A 27,628-nucleotide genomic window follows, 5' to 3' on the forward strand; every position below is an offset into this window, starting at 1 on the left:
TCAGATGGCAGAAGCGGAACCTGTGAGGTGAAGCAACAAGAAAGTAGATTGAGGACAGGCGGAATTTCCTGATGATGAAAGATGACAACCAGAGGAATAGTTTTCGTCGTAAAGTGGCATGTTTCCCTTCACTGGAGGTTTTAAAACAGAGGTCAGATTCATCGGTCTAAAATGCCTTAGCAAATCCAGTAGCCAGGGTTAAAGGGATGACCTTGCTCTGAATTTGATGATTTTGTTGGGAATTTGTTGTGTTTGAGGCAATTTATTTATTTATTTATTTTCATAGAAAATTTTTATTTTCCATTTTCATAGCATATAGTCACATGTATACTATTACATAGTCAATATCATGTTGTATTATTAAGTAATTACATCAATTCATCTTACCATCAACTACCAAAGGGAAAAAAAACGGGGAAAAAAAACAGTTATTGGCTCTTCTGCTCTCCATACACCATATTTATACCTTATCCGACACTTTCTTCCCCCTCTCTCCTCCCCCTTTCTACATCCTTTCTTCCCTCCATCATTTTCTACTCTACTTCCCCTTCCTTTCTCCTTCTCCTCTCTCCCCTTACCACTCCTCCTTATTCTCCTCATCTTCCCCCCTCACCAGTGGTGGGTTTCAAAAATTGTTCGAACCTACTCTGTGGGTGTGGCCTCCTTTGTGGGAGTGGCTTGCCGCCCATGTGACCGGATATGAAGATGCCAACGACACTTGTCAGAACCACCTTCAATTACCTCACACACAGCACTGGCATGCATAAGAATACGATGTAAACTTGTTTTTTAAAAGGCATCTTTGGTTTGCATTAAAACAACTTCAACACACGCAATGTTCTGATTGCACCACAAACGCAGTAGTCATCCTTACCTTTCACAGAGGCACTGAGTTTTATAAATATGAGCATGATAGTGTAGAATAATCATATCCAAGGACCAGTGGTGGGTTTCAACCACTGAGTTTTATAAATATGAGCATGATAGTGTAGAATAATCGTATCCAAGGACCAGTGGTGAGTTTCAAAAAAATTTGGAACCTCTTCTGTAGGTGTGGCCTGCTTTCCGGGTCCACTGGTGGAACCTCTTCTAACCGGTTCGGTAGATTTGACAAACCAGTTCTACCGAATAGGTGCGAACTGGTAGGAACCCACCTCTGCCCCTCACCCTCTCTCCTGTCCCTCTCTTCCTATCTTTCTTCTCTCCTCTGCTTCCCACTCTTCCTCTAATTCACTTGGTGTATTTCAGCTTCTGAGCAAACTCCCTATTTTTGTGTTTGAGGCAATTTATTGAAGGTTCTTGATCAGAAAGGAAAGGAAAAATTGGGACACAAATTTCTGTCCATTATAAAAAAAAATTTAAAAAAATGTTAAGTGCTAAAACTGAGGCTGAAATTGACTATTTGCTGTGTATCTGAATTAGTTATCAGATATTCTCTGGCATCTGTCAGAATTACTTGACATTTCCATTGGTCTACAAACATAAAATCTAGCAGTGAATGTCAACGCTCACTGCATATTATTCATTAATATGGGTGTCCCAAGGATACTGACACAATGCTGAAAAACATTTGAATTTATTGAAATTGAAAAATAAGGGAGAAGGCTCATCGCTTGTTACACAATTAAATGTAATGCTACTTAATCCGGATTACTTAATCATAATCATATCACAATTTAGAACTTTGTTGCCTTCAATCCGACCTAAGTGTAGTACATAACATTATCTACTACAATGTTCTACCTGTCAATAACTTCTTCAGCTTCAACCGCAACAATACATGCGCACACAATAGATAGAGTTATGTTAAACCACTCCAAACTCGATTGCAGAAAATAAGACTTCAGCAACAGAATGGTCAATGCTGGAATGACTCAATAGTTTCTTCCCCAAACCCCAAAAACTTTAGCCTTAGAGTGTCTACTGTTGACCTCACCCCATTCCTAAGAGGTCTGTAAGGGGTGTGGGTAAGTGCACCAGCGTGCCTACCGCCCCTGTCCTAACATCCCTATTTAATTTGTATCCATTTCGTGAATTCATAATCTTGTATGTACTTATATCTATTATCTTATACACGCTTGACAAAACAAGCAAATAAATAAATCAAAAAAGTATGCAGGAAAAGAATGAAGCATAAACTGAAATTAATTCTTGAAACCGTTATTCTGTGACATGATAGATACATGAATGCTTTAAGGAAGGGAATAATGCTGATATTCTGCATAGTACAAAAAACAATTTTTCTTCTGGATTTAAAACAAATATTTTTACACAAATATAAAATAAATTACTTTTCACAATCTTTGCGAAGATGAATTTTTAGAGAAATTCTTATGGGATTGGTATGAATTTCATGCACTTATCTTAGTTATGAAATAATTCATGGTATTGGACCTTCATGGTATTGGACCTAGGTACTTGAGAGACCGCCTGCTGCCAATTACCTCCCAAAGACCCATTAGATCACACAGATTAGGCCTCCTCCGGGTTCCATCTACGGGCCAATGTCATCTGGCTACTACCCGGGGGAGGGCCTTCCCTGTGGCGGATCCGGCCCTTTGGAACGAGCTCCCCGCAGAGATTCGGACCCTCACCTCTCTCCAGGCCTTCCGAAAAGCCGTTAAAACCTGGCTGTGTCGGCAGGCCTGGGGTCGATGAGTTCCCTTCCCCTCTCGAATCGTGTGGCTGTTGGTTGTTTTAAATTCCCTTTTACTTTTTTGTTGTTGTTCTTTGTGTTTCCCTTCGCCTCCCTTGGGTTTGTGCGCCGCCCTGAGTCCCACCGGGAATAGGGCGGCATATAAATAAAATGAACCTTGAACCTTGAATTAAGAAGGTGATTGAGTGATCGATAGATGTGTGATAGAAAGGAGGAAAGATGTGAAAACAGAGCATCTTTGGCTGCCTCACAAACCACCAATGGTCTTACTCCCAGGCTTGTTGTGTAAAAATATACAATGGAGAAGGAAAAAGGAGTTCAGAGGGAAAAGATAAAGAAGATAAATTTAGCTGGAGTTCCTCAAATGTTATGATTCTTCTACTGGCCAGCAATAGTGGAAATGGGTTTGTGGTCACCTGATTGGAAGTCCTACTTGTTTGTCATGGAATCCTTAGTTTTGATGTACTTTGAAAAAAAATCAGGTGGCCTGTCATCCAAATATGATGACATTTTTCTTAATGTTGTTTTCAACATTAAAAATGTAATAGGATTTTTCCCCCTCCAATCTAATCTTTTGAATATAGGATATCACTGTTGTCAAGTCCATGAAAAGCCCCCCCGCTGGTGTGAAACTTGTTATGGAAGCCATTTGCATCCTGAAAGGGATTAAGGCGGATAAAATTCCAGATCCAACAGGCACTGGGAAAAAGATGGAAGATTTCTGGGGCCCAGCTAAGAAACTGCTTGGGGACATGAGGTTTCTGCAATCACTTCATGAGTATGACAAGGACAACATACCTCCAGCTTACATGAATATCATTAGAAAGCAGTACATCACTAATCCGGAGTTTGTCCCTGAAAAAGTTCGGAATGCTTCCACAGCGGCTGAAGGGCTGTGCAAGTGGGTCATAGCCATGGACTCCTACGATAAGTAAGTAACAGTTTCAAATCATAATGTAAGTGAAGAACATTGGGCTGGCCTACAGGGAGGTGACTTTTGTGACTCTTTCTTCTCCCCAAGCGGTGATAGAAATTTGCGGGAATCCCGATATATACTGTCTCCTTTACGAATAGAGAATATGGCAACATCATCTTGTTTTCGGTGTATTTCCAAATACATATGGGAGCTGGCAGCCATCCAGATTCATACAAATTAATTTTGCAGATTTGTCATTTACAGAAATTTGTACTTTTTCTACTAATTACGGTATACCCACAATTCTCTTTTTCTTCTAGTTCTGTATATACAGCCCTGGTCCTGATTTGGGAGCTGATTCCCCCAGGGAATTCCCAAGCAGAATCTCTTTCAGTTCTTAGTTCAAACCAGCCTGTTGCCACCATCAGTGCCACCATCAAGGGGCACTGATGGGTGTTTTCCTTGCTTTTCTGCGGCATCTAAAAATGAAAATAATAAAGAATCCCATATGTATAACACCGGTACAATGATAACATTAAATGACACTAAGCTATTTTACTCAATGGTTAGGAATCTTCCAGTCTATCCTTTCCCTTGTAAAATCAATCAAACATTCTCTTTAATGATACAGAAGACTTTTAAAACCCAAAACAGTCCAACTCCTTGTCTTGACAAATGGATTCAAATAGAACAGCTTTCTCAACAAAGTGTCCTACAATACATAGAATTTGCTCTCTTTCTCTGAGCTTGCTCAATCCTTTCTGAATTACATCCTGTCCCATCTGGCCTATTTCAATCCTTTCAGGTCAGGTCTTCTGGTCTCAAATCGTCCCATGGATGAACATTTAGCCCTCACTTTAGTTGATCTGTCAATAGATGTTCCTAATTCCTTTGTATTCCTGTGCAAAGCTGCAGGCCATGGGAATCCCAAGGGGAAAAACTTTGTAGTGTCCGTATTTTGCTTTTTATTCTTACTGCCAGCAGAGCAGGAAAGTTCCTGCTCTGCTAGTTCCTGGTGCCCTCTCTTTCTCCCTTTGCTTCCTTGCTTCACTCAAATCAGCCGGCTTTCATGTCTAAGATTGAACTGGAACTCATAGTCTCCTGGTTTCTAGACCAACACTTACCCATTAGACCAAACTGGCTCTCATATATCTATCTCTGTCTCAGTCTCTGATTATATACATACATGTTCTGACCTCCCTCGTCCTACACCAAAGCATGCCGAGACAAAGATACTGCAAGGATTTATTGAACACAGACAGGACCTTGGCAGCAAGCCAGTACAGACAAGACGTTGGCAGCAAGCCAGCACAGACTAACCTTGGCAGCAATCCAGCCTGCCAAGCTAGCCACGAAAGTTCTCCAACTTTAGTGAATACGTTGACTCCTGCAAAAGGGCGTGTGCACAATCATTCCTTTTATAATCTTGAGAGGAGCCTAATTACCACCAGCTGAGTGCAATTATCTCCTGTAACTGCCTAACTGTTCCTTACGCCTATTAGCTCTTCGTTGCTGGGCATCCAGGAACAACTCTCTTGGCTCCTCCCCACTGCTCTAATGCCTGACATCCGGATCACACTCCCTTGTCTCCTCCCCACTGGTCCACGGCTCAGGTGCCTCCTGGTGGCCAACCAGCCTCTCTGCGCCTTGCTCAGAGTCGGAACCCTGTCCAGGGTCCTCCACATCCTCCAGAGCTGACTCATAGGGCCCCTCGATGTTGGAGTCTTGTGGCAGCTCCAACAGCTCCTGCTGGGCCACAACACATACATATACTATATGAGCATGTATTTCTCTCTTTTTGCCTAGCGACATTTGGATTTTAAAGAATATTGCTAACACAAAGAATAAGAGATAGAATCTGAATTTGTCAAGGCAAAGGACAACATCACCTCCCAATTATCAAATAACTAAAATGCTTAGGACTTACTTTTGTTCAGATTTTCTTCTGGGGGTCTTCATATTTTACAGGAAGACAGTTAGCAGTCCATAAGTCATGTGATACTTTGAATTGCAGATAAGAATTTCTATTGCCTTGTTGGCAGAGTCACCATACATACTGTATATGCAGGAATGTCCGTATGTGTTTATGTAACACGTGTACAGAAAGAGTAGTTAGATGGAATAGTATTTGCATGTGAATGTAACAAGGATGACATCCTTAACTGTTGTTGTTGTTGTTGTTGTTGTTGTTGTTATTTCAGAGTGGCAAAAGTTGTTGCTCCCAAAAAGATAAAACTCAATGCAGCTGAAGGGGAACTGAAAATTGCTATGGATGGTTTGAGAAAAAAGCAGGCAGCCCTGAAGGAAGTTCAATACAAGCTAGCACAACTACAGAAGACTCTGGAACAAAAAAAGCAGGAAAAAGCTGACTTAGAAAACCAAGTAAGTAACAACCATGTTAAAATATCAAAAATGCAAAAAAGAAGTCTATGCCATCACTTTAACTTTTTTTGTTTTGTTTCTTTGCTTCTTCATTTATTTTCCATTTTTCACAACCCTGAGCAGGATACTTATCAAACGCTCTCAAAGAGCTCTTCTCTTTCTGAATTAAAAATATACAGATTATATGCCAGATCTCCAAAGTAGGACTGAGGATCAAAGCAACAGCCACAAACTCTGAAGAAAATAGTGGAATTTTATTAAACAATTTCAGTTTATTTATTACATACGCAGGATTCTTCGTTATACCAGATTGTGTTGATAGTTGAGCCGAGGTGGCGCAGTGGTTAAATGCAGCACTGCAGGCTACTTCAGCTGACTGCAGTTCTGCAGTTCGGCTGTTCAAATCTCACCGGCTCAGGGTTGACTCAGCCTTCCATCCTTCCGAGGTGGGTAAAGTGAGGACCCGGATTGTTGTTGGGGGCAATATGCTGACTCTGTGAACCGCTTAGAGAGGGCTGAAAGCCCTATGAAGCGGTATATAAGTCTAACTGCTATTGCTATTGCTATAGTTAGCATTTGCCTACATTTACACGAATATAACCTCAAAAGTAATTTATACTCAAAACTTGTTGAACCTACCTGGCAGTTACATGAATAATGTAGAGGTGAAGATGATGGTTTTGGAGTGGGGAATGAGGAGACTCTAATTCAGTTTCCCATTCTGAACTTACTGAACTACTACTGAACTTACTAATGCTGAGTAAGTCACTTTCAGGCAAAGTCATTACACAGAGTTGCAGATAAAGTCTGGGGAGATTCTCATGTACATTGCTTAAACTTTCTAGAGATAAAAAGGATATAAACAAAACCAATTAGTGGCTAAATGGCCCTTAAATCCTTACACCCTGGTGCAGTTACATCCTGGATGGCAGATTGCAAAGACCTGAGCTTGAAAGAAAGCAGAATGTGTAAAGATATTTTATTTTTGTATAAGAAACTCTCTTTGGATTTGGGGGGGTAGTATTTTTGACAAATCGAAGGATCAGCTGGATTTCCCTTAGTTAAATGAATTGTTTTTGTGTGGAAGGATATTTGGAGAGATCAGGATTTTTGGTTTTGTGATGGCGTATGCTCAGCTAACTTCTTCCCTTCCAATACTGAGCAGGCTTGCTGGAATAAATGAGGAAGTAATGGGGTCTCTCCATGTCTTCCAGTATGCCTGTGTATACACCGCTGGGTTTTATTCTTATTTGCATCAGAGTACCAAAGATTATTCCCACTTGGCCTGATCTGTCCATACTCCTCTATTGTTGATGGACTACTAGCCTAGAGCAAAAGCAAGCATGGAGAAGCATGATGGCAATAGGGCATAGTTTTTTGGGGAAAGAGGAACCAACTGAATAAAGAGATGCTTTCCCTAAAATTTCACCTGTTAGATACCAGCTAGAATTAGGAAGTTGACAAATTTTATTTATTTGTTTGCTTGATTATTAAATGGGTTTGCCTCCCATCTCACCACAAGGCATGCAGAAAGTACCAAGTTAGGGAAGGTTATTCAAGAGCCGAGGAGTCGAAGAAAGTGCCTCCATTACACGTAGCTGGTACTGCAGCTAGTTCAATATTAAACATTTATTAGAGAAAACATTTTTGACAAATTGCCAGACAGAAAGCTCCTTATGCATTCAATTCATGGGCCACATCTGTGTAAGAATGACCTTCATAAGTCAATGCCATGCTCTTGTATGATATGTATTCCTTTTTGAGATGCAACTGTTTTTGGTATCGCATATAAATCCATTATCAATTTCGCACTGCAAAGTGAAGGCAATAATTTATTTGAAGGCAAGAAGAATGGAAATACTATTGACCTTGCTGAATTTCATCTGTGACAATTTGTCACACACATTTCTTGCAGTTTTTCTATCTTGGGGTTTCAAATATAAAAAAACTTTTAGATGATGATGAGGGTTGGTAATAATAATAAGCAATGCATATTGTATATAATATTTTCATTAGCATTGAAAGTAAAGCATGTAACTATTTGTAATATCATTAGCTGGGATGGCTTTGTTTAAAGTTTATATTTTGATTTTAAGGTTGACCTGTGTAGCAAAAAGCTAGACCGAGCAGAAAAATTACTTGGTGGCCTTGGGGGTGAGAAAACCCGTTGGAGCCAGGCAGCTTTGCAACTGGGAAAACAATATGTCAATTTGACAGGCGATATCCTCATCTCATCTGGCATTGTGGCTTACCTGGGAGCCTTCACATCGCACTACCGACAAGTAAGGAATGAATGAACAATTGAATAAATGTATGACATTTAATAAGCTAAATGCTTCTGCAGCAAATAAGCAATAGTTTTTACTCAATATCCAAGCATATACTTTTACTTCAGTTTGAAAAGAAAAGCTTTGATATGAAAACAACACATGAGAAAATTATGAAGGTATCATTGTTTAAAAAAACATTTTTTTAAAATTTAAGATAGCCATCTTTAACTTTGGTACATCATAATTGCCAACTAATATAGACCATTGGTGGGACCTTTCCTTAACTTAGCCTTAATTATTGTTGGGTTGTAACCCACACTATCTTTAATTATTGGCAGTTATATGTTCTAATTCAACTATGTATGGGAAATATTGTTTTAAGGAGAAATGACCTATATTAATCTTGAGATGTTCCACATACAAGGACTGCCATGCAATTCTGCAGGAGAAAGAGTACATGAGTGGCCTGTAATTGAACTTAGCTACAATTCCTGGCATTTCCATGCAGATTTGGATATAGTCCTTTTCCAAAGCCCCAAAAAGCCACTGCCAATTAGTGCAGACAATATAGAGCCTGACTCAAAATATGCAGTTCCATAAGCACTGGGAAGCAACTTCTTCCCTTTAGAATCTGCAATATTTCAAAAGAAAGCAAGTAAAATGTTTTGTCAAATAAAATGTTTTGTATTGCAGTAACTAAACTTAAGGAGTATGGCAAAATACTTGGAGAAAACCATGGATGCTCAGGATTTCCCATATGTTTCCACTCAATTTCTTAGCTCATTTTTGAGCTGTTCATAAGAACTGTTTCCAAATTGGCACCCATAGGCTTCGTTTCACATTGTGTTCTCAATTTAAATCACTTCTTAAGGTTAATCAGTTACACCATGTAGAGACATTTATAAGTACCCTTAAACATTCTCAGTGTTCTAAAAGGTTTAAGGAATTTAGACAGAGTTTTGATTTTCATATTTCTGAAATATAGCAGATTCCAACCTCAGCCCACAACAATTTGTGACTGTCTCATTGGAAGCCATGGGAGATTTTTAAATCTTTTTCCTAGTTTCAGTGGAAATTAATCATAATGCTTTAGCGGGATCAGAGCTAATATAGATCATAACTCAGGCCCATAGAGAAGTTAGATTAAGGTTATGACTCTCCCAAATTGCAAACTATTGCTGCACAATTATGTTTTCTTTCATTATACCAATGCAGCCAATTCAGCTATTAAGAAGGTATAATAGAATTTAGACATTTATAGGGATGATAATAAAAAATATTTGATACTTAAATCCTACGTTTTGCTTTTATATTGGAGGGAAGCATTGTAGAGTCATTTTCATTCTTCTGAAATTCCTCCATCCATAAACAATATTATTTCCTTTGTTAATTTATTAACAAATGAATGGGGATATGTAGAGGGTAAGTATGAAACGCAAGCAATATTTCTGGTAGGAAAAAAGAATATTTTAATAGTTGACTTTATATCCCCCACAAAACAGATTTAAGTTATTCTAATTCCCCATAGTTAACTTGATTTTATTAACAAGTGACAGGCAATTATACTTAAATCAATCTTTTGAGTAAGATAAACATTTAGTTGGAGTTACTGCCTAAGCAATTTCAAAGTTCTTTAAAATGTTATTTTACATTGTAATCAGTTCCCAGATTCAACATTTCAAACAGTGTAGATAATTTATTCCATGGCATGGCAGGTTTCTATGATCATATTATAGGCCATATGAGTAGATCCTTCCAGTTGATTGACTTTAAAATGCTTAACTTTCTCTGAAGGCCTATTCACCTCCACGACTATTTAAGACCATCCAATTTAATTTCCTTAGTTCCTTATTTCCAACTTTGTTAATGTAAAAACACTCTGTCTTGAAAGTAAATCTGCTTTCTACCTATTATGAAATACATTTGTTTCTGTGGGAAAGTAGTTGGAACATCTCTGCCTGGATATTCCTGTCCTGCCCAGAGAAACCAAGCTTCCAGGAGAAAGGAGGATAAAATCAGATGACTTCTAGCCGTTCTGCCTTCCTTTTCAGTTCTCATTTCCATCTTTCCAAAAAGTAAAACAGGTGAAAGGCCTGCTTTTCTAAAACACACGGCTTCTTGCTCTTGCACAAATATTCAAAGCTACCAGACTCCAGCTTAGACTGTAAAAAGAATCCTGATGGTTTGCAGTGCAAACATCTTGCTTTTAAAAATAAATACATAAAAACATTTAATCACATTGACAGAAAAACAAAAGCATCAACTGCATCAGAACACAAATCCCTTCAAATTATTCATTAACAGTTCTGTCCATATTTAAGTGCCCCCCTCTCCCCGCTCCTGATGCATGCTCCTTACCTCTCCTCCAATAAGTCTGTTTTACTCATTTTATACATACATACATAACATACATACATACATACATGTTGTATTTGTGCTGATAAATAAATAAAGGGAGACTAGTATAGATCTATTTCAAGCTATTTAGCTCTCATCAGCTAGCCATACCCTTACTGGGATTGGAACCTGTATATATATCACCCATCTGGATGAATGATATACACCTCTGACCCATTTAAACTAGTGTCAGCATTCCAAGTATCATGTAGAATTAAATCAGAGTCCAAGGCTTAACGATCCTTAAAGTTCCAATTTAATAAAGCAGACATCTTAGCACATCTGTATTAATCCCAATTCTGGAAATTACATCAGAATTCCACCCAGTTAAAAGTTCATTATCTTGTCCCCACACCCACAATCCATCACATGGTCCAATCTTCTTCTTCCACGCTGGCATCTCCACCCAGCTGCTTACGGTCAGGTGTAAAAGTGCGGAAACAAAAGATGACCTTGGCTTCTAGTAAAGAATGAAAACAATACATTCCACAATCCTACTCCTGTCTATTCCCCCCTCCCATCGACTATACTAAAGAAACAGCATATTGAAATAAGAGAAAGTGTGGCAGGCCAAAATTCTAAAAGGAATATAATTGCAGGCCTGACAACTAGCTGCTGAGAAATTCCAGTTGATTATCCGACACTAGTATGTGTTTCTAGGTTGACCTTAGAAGTGTACCCAGTTATACTGTTTAACAGCTGAAACAATTATTTTGCACTGTAACTTTTAGTGTCATAAACTGTTAATTAAGGCCTTCCTCTTCTGACTGTAGCTTTCCCTAAGTACATGATGTCTAATCTTCAGAATACCTGGGGTGGACATCTCTCTGGATTTCAGCCCTTGTTGATAAACTGTATCTGATATCTTTCACTATGTACATTTCTGAGTTCGCTGCCTGATTATGATGTTTCTCCTCAAAGGCATTGTGGAAGAAATGGATAAAATCAGGGCTAATTGGATGGTGAAAGGAAAAAAAAAATCAATATGAGGGGTTGGGGGTGGGGGGAGGGTGGGAGGGAGGGATCTATATTAGGTTTGACAAGGGGTGTTAGATTTTAAAGTAATATGGTTGCACATGTATACTGTCTTCTCTTATTTTTTCTTTAAAACTAAGATATGTTAAGTATATTGATATGGAAGCATAAATACTATCAACATAGAATGGAGTTTGCTCAGAAGCGGAAATACACCAAGTGAATGAGAGGAAGAGTGGGAAAGGAGAGAAGAAAGATAGGAAGAGGGGGATAGGAGAGAGGGTAAGGGGGGGAGATGAGGAGGATAAGGAGGAGTGGAATGAAGAGAGAGGAGAAGGAGAAAGGAAGGGGAAGTAGAGTAGAAAAGGATGATGGAGGGAAGAAAGGAGGTAGGAGAGAGGCAGAAGAAAGAGGTGTATGGAGAGTAGAAGAGCTAATAATGGGTTTTTATCTTTCTGGGCGTTGATGGCAAGAGGAACTGATGTAATTACTACTTAATACAATAGGATATTGGCTATGTAATAGTATACATGTGATTATATGTTATGAAAATGGAAAATAAAAAAAGTATATTTCAAAAAAAAATCAATATGGTTCATTTTAAGTTTTATTAAATAAATAACCAAAATACTTCTTGGGAATAATTTTGTAAGCATTACATTAATGCTTTTTGGTAGAATTAAAAGCAATTAAAAGGAACTCAAATTTGTCCCAGCAAATTGTCAAGAGTAACAAGTCATTGATACTGCCAATGAGCCTCATTACACCAACATTCATTTTTTGTTAGAATAACTGCCCAATATTTAGCACTCTTCCTTTTCAGAATCAAGCCCGAGACTGGATATTGACATGCAAAGCCAGAGGCATTCCCTGCTCGGATGATTTTTCCCTGACTACAACTTTAGGAGAAGCCGTGAAAATCAGAGCTTGGAATATAGCTGGGTTGCCTTCCGATTTATTTTCCATTGATAATGGTATTATTATCTCGTAAGTAACAGAAGCTTCAGATAGGCATAATTTATTTCTTTGGATACTGTTGTATGCTATTTTCTACTTGTAGGGGTGCAATAAGATGCTATTGTATATTTTTTTCATTTAAAAACACATAAGATGCACTGTTCAGTAGTGAAGAGCTTGGTTGGCATGCAAAGGTTCTCAGGACATAATCCTTCACATTTAAAAAGTTGTTCTCTAAATTTTCATCCTGCAGTTTGTTGGCTGACGAAATCTCAAATTACAAGCCAGTGTGATTTCTGAACATGCGGGCTTGGAATTCCAGAAGAAAGCTAGATTGGGCAGATCTAAAATCTCTAAAATCTAAAACAAAATAGTAGAGCTGTAGAAAATCTTGATTGGAAGCCACTGGGAATCCGGTAATACTGGTCCAAAAGAGCAAAAGTACTATCTCTGTGTTCATACTTTCCCTGGATTAAATGCAATCCCTTTATTGTTTGATGAAGTTACAGTCTTTGGATTAAAGCACATGTTAGTCTTATGTTAAATATATGCAGAGATTCATACATGAGTTTGCTGGTGTATCTTTTGTAAGGCAACCTTTTCTGATTGGAATAGGGTTCTAGATGCCAGTACCTGCTTCCACTTCGAGATCCGTTCACAACAAATGTTGTTCAGTTTTTCACTTGACAGAGGGAGGGTCCTGAGGCTACTTAGTCCTGCTCCATGCTAAGATCACCACCAGTTCAACCTTCCTGATCTTTATGCATTTGTGGAAAGATATGAACAGTGGCCTATAACCAGAGGTGGTATTCAGCAGGTTCTGACCAGTTCAGGAGAACCGGTAGCGGAAATTTTGAGTAGTTCGGAGAACCGGCAAATACCACCTCTGGCTGGCCACGCCCCCATCTATTTTCTGCCTCCCGAGTCCCAGCTAATTGGGAAGACATGGGGATTTTGCAGTATCCTTCCTCTGCCAGGCCCCCCAAGCCATGCCCACAGAACTGGTACTAAAAAATTTGAATCCCACCACTGCCTTATAGCGACATACTTTTAACTTCCTCAAATCGCTCAGATAAACTGGATGATTAAGGCTGTTGACTGTGTGGATTAGCATTTGCATGTAGAATTCCCCTTGCGTTGACTGCAGATCTGCTTGCTTAGCGATCTGGGGAGTAAAGTCAACACAGCCCTGAAGTTGAGACACAACTGAGGAATGCTGGAAGGCCTATAAGAACAGAATTTTCTTTTGTCGTGCTGATAGAGGTAACTAACATGGGGAAAAGCCTGAATGAAGGTCACGTGCTAGTCATTGGTACAAAAAGAGGGGAGTTCTATTTTTCCCTTGGATTATATCTCACACCTTTGTGGACTATGAGATGCTAGTTGTTTCCTTTTGCAAGGGTCCAGAAAGTGAAAGCATAAAACTGGAAGGAAATAGGCACTTCTTCACAGGAAATCATGAGAAAATTCTTGATACTGTTCTGCACTGGTATGGCTCACAAATCACATCTCCATATAGGGATCTTGTAAATGTGTTCGCGTATGAGAGACAGATAGATATAGTGCAGTGTTTCTCAACCTTGGCGACTTTAAGTCCTGTGGACTGCAACTCCCAGAATCCCCCAGCCAGCATAGCTGGCTGGGGAATTCTGGGGGTTGAAGTCCACAGGACTTAAAGTCGCCAAGGTTGAGAAACACTGATATAGTGGTTAAGACTTCTTGGTAGAAACCAGCAGACCATGATTTCTTCTCCCACCCCGGGCACAAAGCCAGTTGAGTGATGTTGGGCCAGGCACAATCTCTCAGCCCCAAGGAGGAGGCAAAGGCAAACCATTTCTGAAAGATTTTGCCAAGAAAATTGTAGGGACTTGTCCAGGCAGTCTCTGAGAATTGGACATGATTGAGTGGAAATAAAAAATCAAATGCATAACAAAATCCCAGCTAAATGTTGAGGTATTTCACTGTTTTCTCTCTCCAGAAATGCAAGAAGATGGCCACTTATGATTGATCCTCAAGGTCAAGCAAACAAATGGGTGAAAAATATGGAAAAAGCCAACAGCTTGCATGTCATAAAGCTCACTGACAGTGAATTTGTACGGACACTAGAAAACTGTGTTCAGTTTGGTACACCTGGTAAGCTATCAAGTCTTTAAAAGTAGATTTTTCTTTACAAATTTTCAAAGTACATGATTAGGTTTTATAATCGTTGGCATCATTTAGATGTAATGAAATGCATCAGATGGTAAAACATTTTACATTTCAGAACCAATTAACAATCCTCCAAATTGAGAAAAACATACACAGGTGGGGATTTAGGACATAACATCTCATCTAATATTTCCCACAATAAATATATCTTTGGCCTTATACATATTGTATTTTCCATATGAAGAGCAACATTAAAACGGATGGAGTTTGATCGTATTGTACAGATGTTCTCAGTTTTATCCATCATCTATATCATCCTCGTGGAACTAAAGAAATTTTATCTTAATTTCTTTTTAGGCTTTGTTTTTAAAGCCTTATATATCTCACGACATGCTGATTCAGTTCTTCCATCTCCTACACACTCTTATTTATTCAACTTGCATAATTTTATCTCTTTGGACACTCCTATCTGAAAAGTATAAAAATATTTTAATGGTTATATGACGGACTGTCTCTAGCTGATCACATCTACCTGACTCACCAGAATGTGGGGACAAAGAATATTGCGGTTTTCATCCCCTAGGGAGATAGACCTGGTAGGACCAGTGGTGGATTCCGGATCCTGTTGCAATCAATACGGTTGCAACGGGGCTAGGCGTCCACCACGTTAACACGTGCATGCATCCTTACCTCTTTTGATGCCTCCGCGAGCTTCTGTGATGCTCCAGCTACTTGCTGGAGTGTCGCGCAGGCGCTGTACGCTGTGTGTGTGTGCGCAGAAGCGCCGGAGAGCTCAAATACATGTAAGGAGCTTGGGCGGGCGGCCCCTATAGAGCAGCATACTAGAATGGTACCCGGTGCTCCAGGCAGGCACCGCTATGCCTGTACCGGAGCATATCACCTGCAACCCACCACTGGGTGGGACCCAGAAAAAGGATCTTCTCTGTAGTGGTTCCCTCTCTCTGGAACATCATTGCCCCAGAGATTAGAATGGCCTCTATTCTAACACTCTTCCGGAAGGTATTGAAGTCCTGGTTCTGCCAGTGGGCCTGGGGATGGAGTTCATGATGGAGCCGGGATGGGGTGGGTGGGTGGTTATTTTATATTATTTTATTAATTAATTTAGTATATGATTCTCTCTTAGTAGTTTTATTGTTTTTTATATGAGGTTTACCTTCTTGTAGGCCGCCTTGAGTTGCCATGTGCAAATAGGCGGCAATATAAATTTCCAAATAAATAAACAAATAAATAAATGGGAACTATATTTTCAACCATTTATTTTCCAAATTTTATAACAGAGGTTCCTTATTCTTTCCTGCGTTAAACATTACAGCTATCATATTTTATTAGTGACAGTCATATTTAATGGTAAAGGTTGGCACTTGGAGTTGGCATGCAGATGTTTATAATTTCTACCCATCTTCCAATTATTGAGTCTTCAAGACTGCTTTCAGCTTCAGTTGACTGATGTCCTTATATAACAGCGTGTGTGCTTTGCGTCCTTTGTTCTTCCATTTTGTAAATTTATGGTTTGTCTCAATTTCTTGGCTGAATCGAAGTGCTGCTAGAAAACGTTGGCGAAGAGTTGGATCCCATTCTGGAGCCTCTTCTGCTTAAGCAGACTTTCAAGCAGGGTGGCAGCATCTGCATCCGCCTTGGGGATTCTACCATTGAATATGCTCCCGACTTCCGCTTTTATGTTACAACCAAGCTGCGAAACCCTCACTACCTCCCAGAGACCTCCGTCAAAGTGAGCATTTTGCCTGGGAACCTCAGGCGGTTGACTTTGGTTTCATAAGCAAGTGGATTATTAGCGGTATCACGATCCCTTTCTTAACTCCCTCCCTGTGCATTTGCATGCATATATAATAGCAATAGCACTTAGACTTATATACCGCTTCACACTGCTTTGCAGCCCTCTCTAAGCAGTTTACAGAGTCAGCATATTGCCCCCAACAATCTGGGTCCTCATTTTAGCCACCTGGGAAGCAGTGGTGGGTTCCAGATCTGACGTCCACCACATGAACGTGCGCAGTGTTCCCGCATGCACGGGCAATGCGTGCATGCGTCCTTGCCTCTTGCGACACCTCTGTGAGTCTCCACGATGCTCCAGCTGCTCGGCGGAGCATTGTCCAAGCGCCCTGCACTCCGTGCACGTGCGCAGAAGAGGTCAAATACAGGTAAGGAGCTCTGGTGGGCGGGTGGGCCCTCCGGAGCACTGGAACGGAACGGTACCCAGTGCTCTGGGCAGGCACCAGTACGCCCATACCAGGGCGTACTGCCTGCAACCCACCACTGCTGAGTCAACCTTGAGCCTGGTGAGATTTGAAATTGCAGCAGCAGAAGCAGCCTGCAGTCCTGCACTCTAACCACTGTGTAGCTTATAATGATAATGCATATATAACATTAATATGCGCAGATGCTTTTTTCCATTCTCTCCCTCTGACATATATGTCAGTGATTATGTATATTAAATATAATTTTAAAAATATGTAAGCATATTAACACTAATATTTAGGATTTAACAATTTAACAAAGTCCCGTAGGACTCCAGGCGGCTAACAATACAAATAAATCAAAAGGCATAGAGAAAAAGAAAAGATAGACTTAAAAACACACCATGCATTCCATTCCAAGTGGGGCTGGACCATATTTTGGGGTCAACAGCCCCAGGCCTGCGGGAACAGCCAGGTTTTAGTGGCCTTACGGAAGGCCAAGAGAGTGGGATATTCATCTTTGACACTAACAAAAGTCAGTCCAGTCCAGGGTAAATCCCACCTGTTAGATTAAAAGCTCCTCTATTATATTTTCTTTTTTTTTTCTATATTGCGGTAAGAATCTTTTATTCCTGCTCTTTTCACTGCACTCTGCCTCCAATCTCCTGCTATGAGCCATGTTGGTGCAGTGGTTAAAAAGCAGTATTGCACGCTAACTCTGTCGACTGCCACCAGTTTGATCCTGACCTGCTCCAAGTTGCCTCAGCCTTCCATCCTTCCGAGGTGGGTAAAAGGAGGACCCGGATTGTTGGGGGCAATACGCTGACTCTGTAAACCGCTTAGAGAGGGCTGCAAAGCACAGGGAAGCGCTATATAAGTCTAAGTGCTATTGCTAGAGGAATGTGAAAACCCCATTGTAATCCACTGACACCCAACAATTCTCATATCTGCATTTGCTTTTTGGGAGGGCGAAGGGAGGGGGAGAAACCAAATAGCCACTATGAGGACAAAGAGAAGAAGCACCAACGTGCCTTGGTTTCTGGGAGGTGGGCGGAGGGAACTGTGGAACAGGAAGCTGTAGGTAGAAGTTCCCATCAGACTTTGCCAATTCTGCAGTTCCAAAATAAATAGGGCAAAACTTGTCTTGATCTCACTTTCGCTGGAAAAGCAACTGAGTTGAAAGCTAGTTGGTCTATCAAAGTCCAACCTACAGATTGTGTTTGTTTATGTGGCAGTCAAGTCATTGCCAATTATTAATGACCAAATGGGTAGATTTTCTCCCTGATGATCTGTACTAATTTGGTTTTACAAGTCCTCCCATGGTCCCTTTGGGCATAGAGTGCTGTTATTTTCTGTCCAGAAGATAGGAATTACTTTATGGCAGTATTCTCCAACCTAGCACTTTCTTTTTCAAAGATTTTTTTTCATTTTTTAATTCTCTTACAAACCATTTTAAGTATTCATTCACATGATTGTTATTCTTCTTTACATTTATCATTCTTATACATTTACTATTTCAGTTAATAGGTTATAATATAGAGTTTGGGCTGCTTTATTTATCACCCCTTCCTTATTTTGTAACACCTCCTTGTTTTCACTTTCTTTTCTCCCTCCCTCCCTTCTCTACTTTCTTCCTTCCTCCTCTCCTTCCCCTTCCTTCTTCCCTTACCTTTCTCCTACTCCTGCTCTTCCCCTTCCTACCCTCTCTCCTTCTCTTTCTCCCCCTTCCATCCTCCTCTCCTTACCTCTTTCTCCTTTCCCCCATCTTCCTTTCATTCTCTCCTCCTCTCTCCCTTTTTTTTTCTATTGTTGTTGGTGTGTATTTCAAAACTCAGTTTTTGTTTCCTTGGGATGGTATTTCTGCCAACCCAAATATAATTTAGTATCTTACCTTTGCTAGTCTACCCTAGTTATGTCCCTCCCCCTTTATATCATGCTCTTGGATATATACTTATAATTTAATATTTTCTTTTCTGTTTTCCCCCTCTTTTCCATTTAATAATGCGTCATCTGGGTACTTTATCTTCTCCCTACTTTTTTTTCTAGCTTGCTTTCTCAAGCCAATCATAAAATCTTCCCCGATTCCAACCTAGCACTTTCTATTTGTGAGAATTTCCATCCATTATACCCAAGTATGGGAATTCTAGAAATCGGGAAAATATATTTTGAAAGTACTTGCTTGGAGAAGACTGCCGTATGGGGAAGAGGATAACTTTCAGACAAAAGCAGAAATAATTCTTTTCTCTTTCTCAGAAATGTTTGATATGTGTTAGAACAGGGTTAGGGACCAGGCCGCAGCGCTGGAGGGGAGAGTGGGTGAGCAAGTGAAACTGAAACCATTTCCCCTGTCCATGGAAATATTGTCTTCCACAAAACTGGTCCCTGGTACCAAAACATTTGGGGACCGTTATGTTAGAATGTATCACAGCATCCTGAAGACTAAATATCTGGATAATAAATATCCAGATGGACAGATATTTAAATATTTGGATAACTGGTGTTAGAACTGTTAGGTTCTAATTCTAATTTGGAACTCTTGAAATTTTCAGGTAACTTTGTTAAATTTCATGATAACTTCAGAGGGGATGCAAGACCAACTGCTTGGAATAGTTGTTGCAAGAGAGAGGCCAGATCTGGAAGAAGAAAAACAAGCCTTGATCTTACAAGGAGCTGAAAATAAAAGGTATCAAACTATTATTAGATAGAAAGTTATCTCAACTGAATGATAATGTTCTACAGAGAGAAAGTAATTAACATACAGAAGTTCTCGACTTACCACCATTCAATTAATGGCCATTTAATTTTATGATGGTATTGAAAAAAAAGTGCGTCATATGATCGTAATCTGGGCTCTTCGGAACGGGTTCAGACAACAGTTGCAGCATCCTGCAGTTATGTGAGCTGTGGTGGCACAATGGTTTGAATGCAGTGTTTCAGGCTAACTCTGCCACTGCCAAGAGTTCGATCCTTACCAGTTCAAGGTTAACTCAGCCTTCTATTTTTGAGGCCAGCAAAATGATGATGACTCAGCTTGTTGGCGGCAATATGCTGACCCTGACATTGCTCAGAGAGTACTATATAGCTCTACTATATAGCAGAGAGCTATATATAAGTGCTCTTGCTAGTGCTAAGTGATCTGCAGCCTTCTCAGATTGTTTCTGAAAAACAAACTCAATGGGGAAGCTAGTAGGAAGTTGCAAATCACAGTCATTTGGTATCTCACTTAATAACAGTGGATGATTTGCATAATGTCTGTGGTAAAAGGTAATATAATTGGGTATGGCTATGTGATGCCTCACTCAATGAGCACTCAATTGCTTAACAACAAGTTTTACACTCTCTAACGTGGTTGTAAGTTGAGGATTACTTGTATATAATCATTGTGTAACTTGATAAAAAGTAGTTCTTGAGTTGTTCGCCACCCTGAGTCCCTCCCAGAGAAGGGGGGCATATAAATAAAATAAATCTAAATCTAAATCTAGTTGACTTTGGTACTGGAAACGTAAGAATTGTGAAAATTCTTGAAATAACAAGATCTTTTCTGTTCACTGTAAAGTGTGGTCTGACTTTGTAGGTAATTGAGAAGTCAGAAGAGTGAAAATTATTCTGTAAAGGTACTCTTGAGCTTTATTGGCAGAGAATTCTCCCTAACACATGGGATATTATTTCTCTTTCAAATAAAGCTTTTTAAAAGGCTTCCATAAAGGGCCAATGACAGCTTCTGTGTTTATATAGAGAATCCTTCACCGAAACAATTGAAATATGCTACGTGATTCTTTTTTGACATTCCATGTTTTCCTCTGTAATTTATGCTGCTTTCTGTACCATTGAATGATTCTATGCCTGTTATGTGCTGAACCCCAAGAAAACTAATGAAGATTTAGATTAACTGAGTTTTAGCATGTGGTACAAAGAGAGTCATTGGGTCTTTATCTTGGTTAAATAGCTGTACAAAACCACCCACAGGATAGCTCATATGTAGACTTTCCTTCAGCACCTTAATGGAGAGGAATCTAAGTTGTCCATGATGGTTGTAAGGCATCTCCTACTTTTTCAGAGGATATTAAATAGTTCTTAAGGGGAAACGGGGGAGTGCCAATGTTTTAATGTTGACTTTTAGTCTTTCCAGAGACATCTGGCTACTGCATGATGAAGTACTAAATAACTGAAACTAGATCAGATTGTAGATACTTATCAGGGTTCCAAAGAGCATCCAAAATTGAATCAGAGTCCAAGGCTCAAAGTTCCAATTTATTAAGAGAGCCATGTTGGCACATCTGGGAAAACCTGAATCTGAAAGCTTCCCGGTTTCCCCCCTCCCATTTGAAAGTTCAAAATCTTGGCCCACACCCACAAGTCCATCACATATCACATGGTCCAATCTTACACTGCCATGCTGGCAGTTCCACCCATCCAGTTCCGGACAGGTGCAGAGGTGCAGAGACAAAGGATCACCTTGGTTTTCTAGAAGGAATTTTGTTTTGGCTACATAGCATCTAATTCTGTACAACCCCCCCTCCCATTTTCCCACAATAGAAAAGGCATAGTAGAATAATAGGAAGTGTCAAAATTCCAAAGGAAATATGGCTGCAGCCTGACATACTGTTTGAATAACAGAGGTTCCTCATTCTTTATTTTTCCAAATACCATAATCATGAACCTTTCTTGTGGGTGGACACTTGAGAAGGTGATGATTAACATATGAAAAGTACCTGACCAGGAAAGACGGCTGCATTCCAAAGTAGACTTCATTGGTTTCAATATGAAATGCAGCTCAGAATGGCAGCAGCTCAGGGACAGAGTAGAATTATGAAAGATCTCTGGCCATTGAGAAGAGCAGCTCAGACTTTCCCCAAGATTAGCATAGATCAGAGAGATTTAGGAGGTAGGAATTGAACTGAGCCCACTATTTACCTTTTCTAAGAGTGGAAAGCTCGTGATTTCACTAAAATGGGCTTCTTCAGCAGATGAACTCTATTATATTTTAGATTTTAATGAGGATTATGGAAGTTAGGTGCGACACATTTGAAAAGCATAACATTAGGGAAAGCTGATGTAGACCTACAGTACAAGTAGTCCTTGACTTACAATAGTTTATTCAGTGACTGTTCAAAGTTACAAAGGCACTGAAAAAAAGTGACTTATGACTGTTTTTCAGAGTTATAACCATTGCAGCCATCCCCATGATCACGTGATCAAAATTCAGATGCTTGGCAACTGGTTCAGATTTATGGCCATTGCGGTGTCCCAAGGTCAGGTGATCCCCTTTTGAAGCCTTCTGATAAGTAAAGTCAATGAGGAAGCCAGATTCACTTAACAACCAGGTTACTCGCTTATCAACTGCAGTGATTCACTTAACAACTGAGGCAAGAAAGGCTGTAAAATGGGGGGAAAAATTCACTTAACAAATGTCTCCTTAACAACAGAATTTGGGACTTAATTGTGGTGTATGTGTGTTTTGCTGATTGGCTGGAATGGGTCAGGAAATGGTTGTACAAATTCAGATTTGTGTCTGTTTTCTACCTTAAAGTTTAAAATAACTGTCAAAGATTTCATCCCTCAAATCCAGTTTTGTTTCTAAAGTAATGAATATTCTTAGGATCCCTTGACTGTATCAAATCATTTTTAGATCGTTCGCAACTTCTACAAGTTATTAATCGAATTTTCCGTTATAGACAGCTGCAGGAAATAGAGGACAAAATTTTAGAAGTCCTGTCGTCGTCTGAAGGAAACATTTTGGAAGACGAGACTGCTATCAAGATATTATCCTCTTCTAAAGCTTTGGCTAACGAAATTTCGGAAAAGCAAGCCATCGCAGAAGAAACGGAAAAGAAGATAGATGCTACCCGGATGGGCTACCGCCCCATTGCAGTTCATTCCGCGATCCTCTTTTTTTCAATCGCAGACCTGGCTAATATTGAGCCCATGTACCAGTATTCTTTAACCTGGTTCATCAACCTCTTCATTATGTCTATAGACAATTCGGAAAAGTCAGATATTTTGCAAGAAAGGTATGTGAAATAATTACGATGCTAATGTTGCTTTGACCATCTGTTCTAACTGTGGAGCATCCAGTAAGAGCGGGTGCGTTGGGATTTTCGGTTTTTATTATTACTTAGGCTGTTTATTATATTGAAAAGTTCTGGATAAAATTCATTTATTAAGTTTATACGCCGCCCATATCACTGTCGAGTGACTCTGCATAGCCTACAGAATCATAAAACAGCAATGTAAAGGGTTAAAACCTTGAACATTAAAAATTAACAAAAAAAACCTGGGTAAGATAGGAATACAGAGGCAGGTGGAGATGGTATTTTCTTCTAAGTCTACCAACTAACCTGAGACTGGAATCAAGTTATATATCGAGCCGAGGTGGCGCAGTGGTTAGGGTGCAGTACTGCAGGCCACTTCAGCTGACTGTTATCTGCAGTTCGGTGGTTCTAATCTCACCGGCTCAAGGTTGACTCAGCCTTCCATCCTTCCGAGGTGGGTGAAATGAGGACCCAGATTGTTGGGGGCAATATGCTGACTCTGTAAACCGCTTAGAGAGGGCTGAAAGCCCTATGAAGCGGTGTATAATAGCAATAGCAATAACAGTTAGACTTATATACCGCTTCATAGGGCTTTCAGTCCTCTCTAAGCGGTTTACGAATCAGCATATCGCCCCCAACAATCCGGGTCCTCATTTTACCCACCTTGGAAGGATGGAAGGCTGAGCCAACCCTGAGCCGGTGAGATTTGAACAGCCGAACTGCTGAACTGCAGTCAGCTGAAGTAGCCTGCAGTGCTGCATTTAACCACTGCGCCACCTCAGCTCTATAAGTCTAACTGCTATTGCTATTGCTATTAATCAAGTTATATGTTAATCAAATTAGCACATTTGTACGGATTTCATTGGATTAAGTGTGTTCTTCCCCCCACCCCCAAAAATTATTTTATTATAATTTGAGTCAGGGTGAGCAAAATCTATATCTGTTAATAGAGTTCCAACTTATTTGTGATAGACTTCAGATTCCCACCATTTATTTGCTTCAACTATTTGCATGCCACTTTCTATTTTCCAAAATTGTTCTAAAGGTAACAGTGCAGAATGGCAACCATCTTAAATTACAGGTGGTCCTTGACTTACAACAATTCATTTAGTGACTGTTCAAAGTTACAATGGCACTGAATAAAGTGACTTGTGACCAGCATCCCCATGGTCATCTGATCAAAATTCAGATGCTTGACAACTGGTTCATATTTATGATGGTCTCATGGTCTTGTCATCCCACTTTCTGATCTCCTGAGAAGCAAAGTCCATGGGGAAGCCTGATTCACTTAGCAACCAGGTTACTAACTTAAGAACTGCAGTGATTCACTTAACAACTATGGCAAGGAATGTAGTAAAATGGAGCAAAATTCATTCCAGAAGTGTCTCACTTAATAACAGACATTTTGGGCTCAATTGTGGTTGTAAATCGAAGACTACCTGTATATCAGAGAGACGGGGGAATTGGGGATATGCAGGAATTGATTTTTATGCAGAAAGAGTGTGGGATTTGTTCTGTTCTGCTTCACAAAACAAGTCTGTGTTTTTGGTTTTCAATGTTGGAGTTCTGATAAAATGAAAACAAGGTATGCCTTTATAAAGCGTTTTCAATATGCTCAAGCCTATATGAAGAGAGAAGCTGTAGTTGCAGGCATATTTTTACCTGTGCAGGTAAAGCAAATACTTTAAAAGAGATAAATGCCTCACTCTGAAGAACTGTGTAAGAAAGAAATCGAATGGAACATTCATGGGTTTTTCATTCAAAGTTTTCCTTCCCCTCCAAATGTTCTTCTTTAATAATTCAATAAAAATACCAAAACAGGACTTAAATAGCAAACCTTGAGAAAATTAGGGAAACCTAGCCTGACTAATTCCACTATCTTCAGTTAATTGGACACAGCATTTAAGCTGACTTCAGTGAAAAGTCATTTAAAAAAATAATGTGCTGTGAAAATTGAGTTCAATGTTAGATTTTATGTGATATTTTCATTTGTAGCTTGGGACTGCTAAATAATAAAGACAAACTTGATATTTGAATTTAGCTCCCCCCCCCATCTCCCCTTCATCCTCTCTGTACTTTTTGGATGTTTGCTTGCTTGATGGTTTTCTGTGAGTGTTTGGACCTATTTATTCTCACTTTGGACCCATTGTCGGCTGGCGACCCTCCGGGGGAGAGCCTTCTCTGTCGCAGCTCCAGCCCTCTGGAACGATCTCCCTGTGGAGATCCGGACCCTTACTGCCCTCCCGGCCTTCCGCAAAGCCGTTAAGTCCTGGCTGCTCCAGCAGGCCGGGGGGCTTTCGAAATATCCAGCCCCTCAGAAATTGTGACTGTTGTATATTTCAATATGTTGTTTTGTGTATTATCCCCCTCCCTTGTTTTATTGTAAGCCGCCCGGAGTCCTTCGGGAGTGGGCGGCATACAAGATCAATAAAACTAAACTAAACTAAACTAAACATTACTTACAGTATCAAGTTTTTTGACAGTTTAAATGGGCCAGCTATGCTTCTGGCAATGTTGACTATAGCTAGACAGGCTGCTTCTTGTAAGTGTTCAGAGACACTGCTTTGCAAAACTATATAGGCCTTTCTGAAAACGCAGTAACAGACATTGAATACATGTGTTAGTTTTCAAATGGACTATATGGCAAAATCGTAGCGTTCAATGCTTAGTAAATTACGTCAGTCAGGTAACCCCATTAAGCCGTCAGATAGTTTGGGATGGGGTGGGGGAAGGACACTTGTCCACTTGCTTTTGGTTTAGGCCTGTGATGGCGAACCTATGGCAAACGTGCCGGAGGTGGCACACAGAGCCCTTTTTGTGGCACACATGTAGTCACCCCAGCTCAGCCAGCTGGTCATCAGGCAGTGGTGGGTTTCAAAAATTTTTAGAACCTCTTCTGTAGGTGTGGCCTGCTTTGTGAGATTGGCTTGCCGGCCATGTGACTGGGTGGGAGTGGCTTTCCAGCCATGTGACCAGATAGGAGTGGCTTTCCAGCTATGTGACTGGGTGGGAGTGGCTTACCGGCCATGTGACTGGGTGGGAGTGGCTTGCCAGCCATGTGACCAGGTAGGAGTGGCTTGCCAGCCATGTGACTGGGTGGGCGTGGCCAACTTGTAAAATGTGGTGAAACTCACTTAACAACGCTCTTGCTTAGCAACCAAAATGTTGGCTCAGAAACTCTGGCATTTGAAGCACGCGAGTCTTAAAGCTGTCAAGTTACAAGACCATCGCACCCCAACCCTTTAGGAAAAAAAACCCCAGGGGTGTTCAAACTTGACAGCTTTAAGACTTGTGGACTTCAACTCCCAGAATTCCTCCTCTCACTCTTCATCTTGATGGTGTGAGGACAGGCGTGGGGAGGGAGCTGGAACCGGTTCTAAACGGCACTGTAGATTTGTGGAACCTCTTCTATAGAAGAGGTTAGAACTGGCAGGAACCCACCCCTGTCATCAGGTTTCCGGCACTCTGATGCTCACGTGCCTTCTGGTTTGGGCACTCTATGCCTAAAAGGTTCACCATCACTGATTCAGGCCTTAGTTTGTTGTTAAAGTAGTTTTTAGGGAAAAGGCACATTGAAATAACAGTAAACAGTTCAGTGAAGGTGTTAACACAGAGCTCATCGGCTGCAAAAAAAAGGCCAACAGCATCTTAGGGATAATAAGAAACGATTGAAAATAGAGATGTCAATATTATATTTTTCTTATATGAATGAATGCCATGACTACATCTGTAATACTGTGTATAATTCTGGTTATTGCATCTCAAAAAGGATACAGCGGAGCTGGAGAAGGTTTGCAGGAGGACACCAAATGGAGGGGATGGACAGCTTCCCTATGAGAAAAAGTTGTAATATTTGGGAGGAGGATAAGAGAGGGTATGACTGAGGTTTACAAAATTATGCCTGGTATGGATAAAGTGCATAAGCTCTTTCCCCCTTTCCAATTTACTAAAACCAGTGGTCTCCCATTGAAATCCTGGAAAAATCAGAACAGAAGAAAGCATTTTTAAAATTTATTTTACAAAATACGTAATTCAGCTTGGGAATTACCGTGATGCAACCTGCTTGGCAGTCTTTAGAAAAGGGTCGAATCAGTTCATGGAAGTTGTTGGCTATTAGAGGTCACTTTGAGTCCCTCTAAAGCAGTGTTTCTCAACCTTGGCAACTTGAAGATGTCCGGACTTCAACTCCCAGAATTCCCCAGACAGCATTCGCTGTCTGGGGAATTCTGAGAGTTGAAGTCCGGACATCTTCAAGTTGCCAAGGTTGAGAAACACTGCTCTAAAGGGTATCTCCTGCATGATTAGTGGGGTTCCTTGTGCAACGTTTTAAAAATAAACTATTTAACTGAAAAAAATAGATTGTTCCTGTAGAATTGAAATTGTACTAATTGGGGAAAAAAAATAGATTGTTCCTGTAGAATTGAAATTGTACTAATTGGGGAAAAAAAATAGATTGTTCCTGTAGAATTGAAATTGTACGGATCTTCAGACTTGTGGCTCCCACAGTGCTGGGTCTTCCCTATTTTTTTTTTTTTACACTTTCAGACTGAGGCTTCTCCGAGATCACTTTACTTACTCCCTCTACGTCAACATCTGCCGCTCGCTCTTTGAAAAAGACAAGCTGCTCTTCTCCTTCTGCCTGAATGTAAATCTTCTGAAGCACGATAAATTGGTTAGTG

The 27,628-nt window shown here is 40.2% G+C and overlaps 1 protein-coding gene across 1 annotated transcript in view; it reads left to right on the forward strand.

Annotated features, from left to right (window-relative positions):
- DNAH7 (dynein axonemal heavy chain 7) overlaps window positions 1-27,628 on the forward strand; it is a 174,848-nt gene that overhangs the window by 107,837 nt on the left and 39,383 nt on the right. The window contains 9 exon segments of the mRNA XM_032210028.1: window positions 3,241-3,587; window positions 5,774-5,954; window positions 8,051-8,236; window positions 12,420-12,583; window positions 14,532-14,686; window positions 16,261-16,451; window positions 19,467-19,600; window positions 22,593-22,928; window positions 27,495-27,621. Of these exon segments, the coding sequence (XP_032065919.1) occupies window positions 3,241-3,587; window positions 5,774-5,954; window positions 8,051-8,236; window positions 12,420-12,583; window positions 14,532-14,686; window positions 16,261-16,451; window positions 19,467-19,600; window positions 22,593-22,928; window positions 27,495-27,621 (1,821 nt within the window).

Source organism: Thamnophis elegans, chromosome 1, assembly GCF_009769535.1.
Source record: "Thamnophis elegans isolate rThaEle1 chromosome 1, rThaEle1.pri, whole genome shotgun sequence".
In the NCBI taxonomy this organism is placed as follows: Eukaryota; Metazoa; Chordata; class Lepidosauria; order Squamata; family Colubridae; genus Thamnophis; species Thamnophis elegans.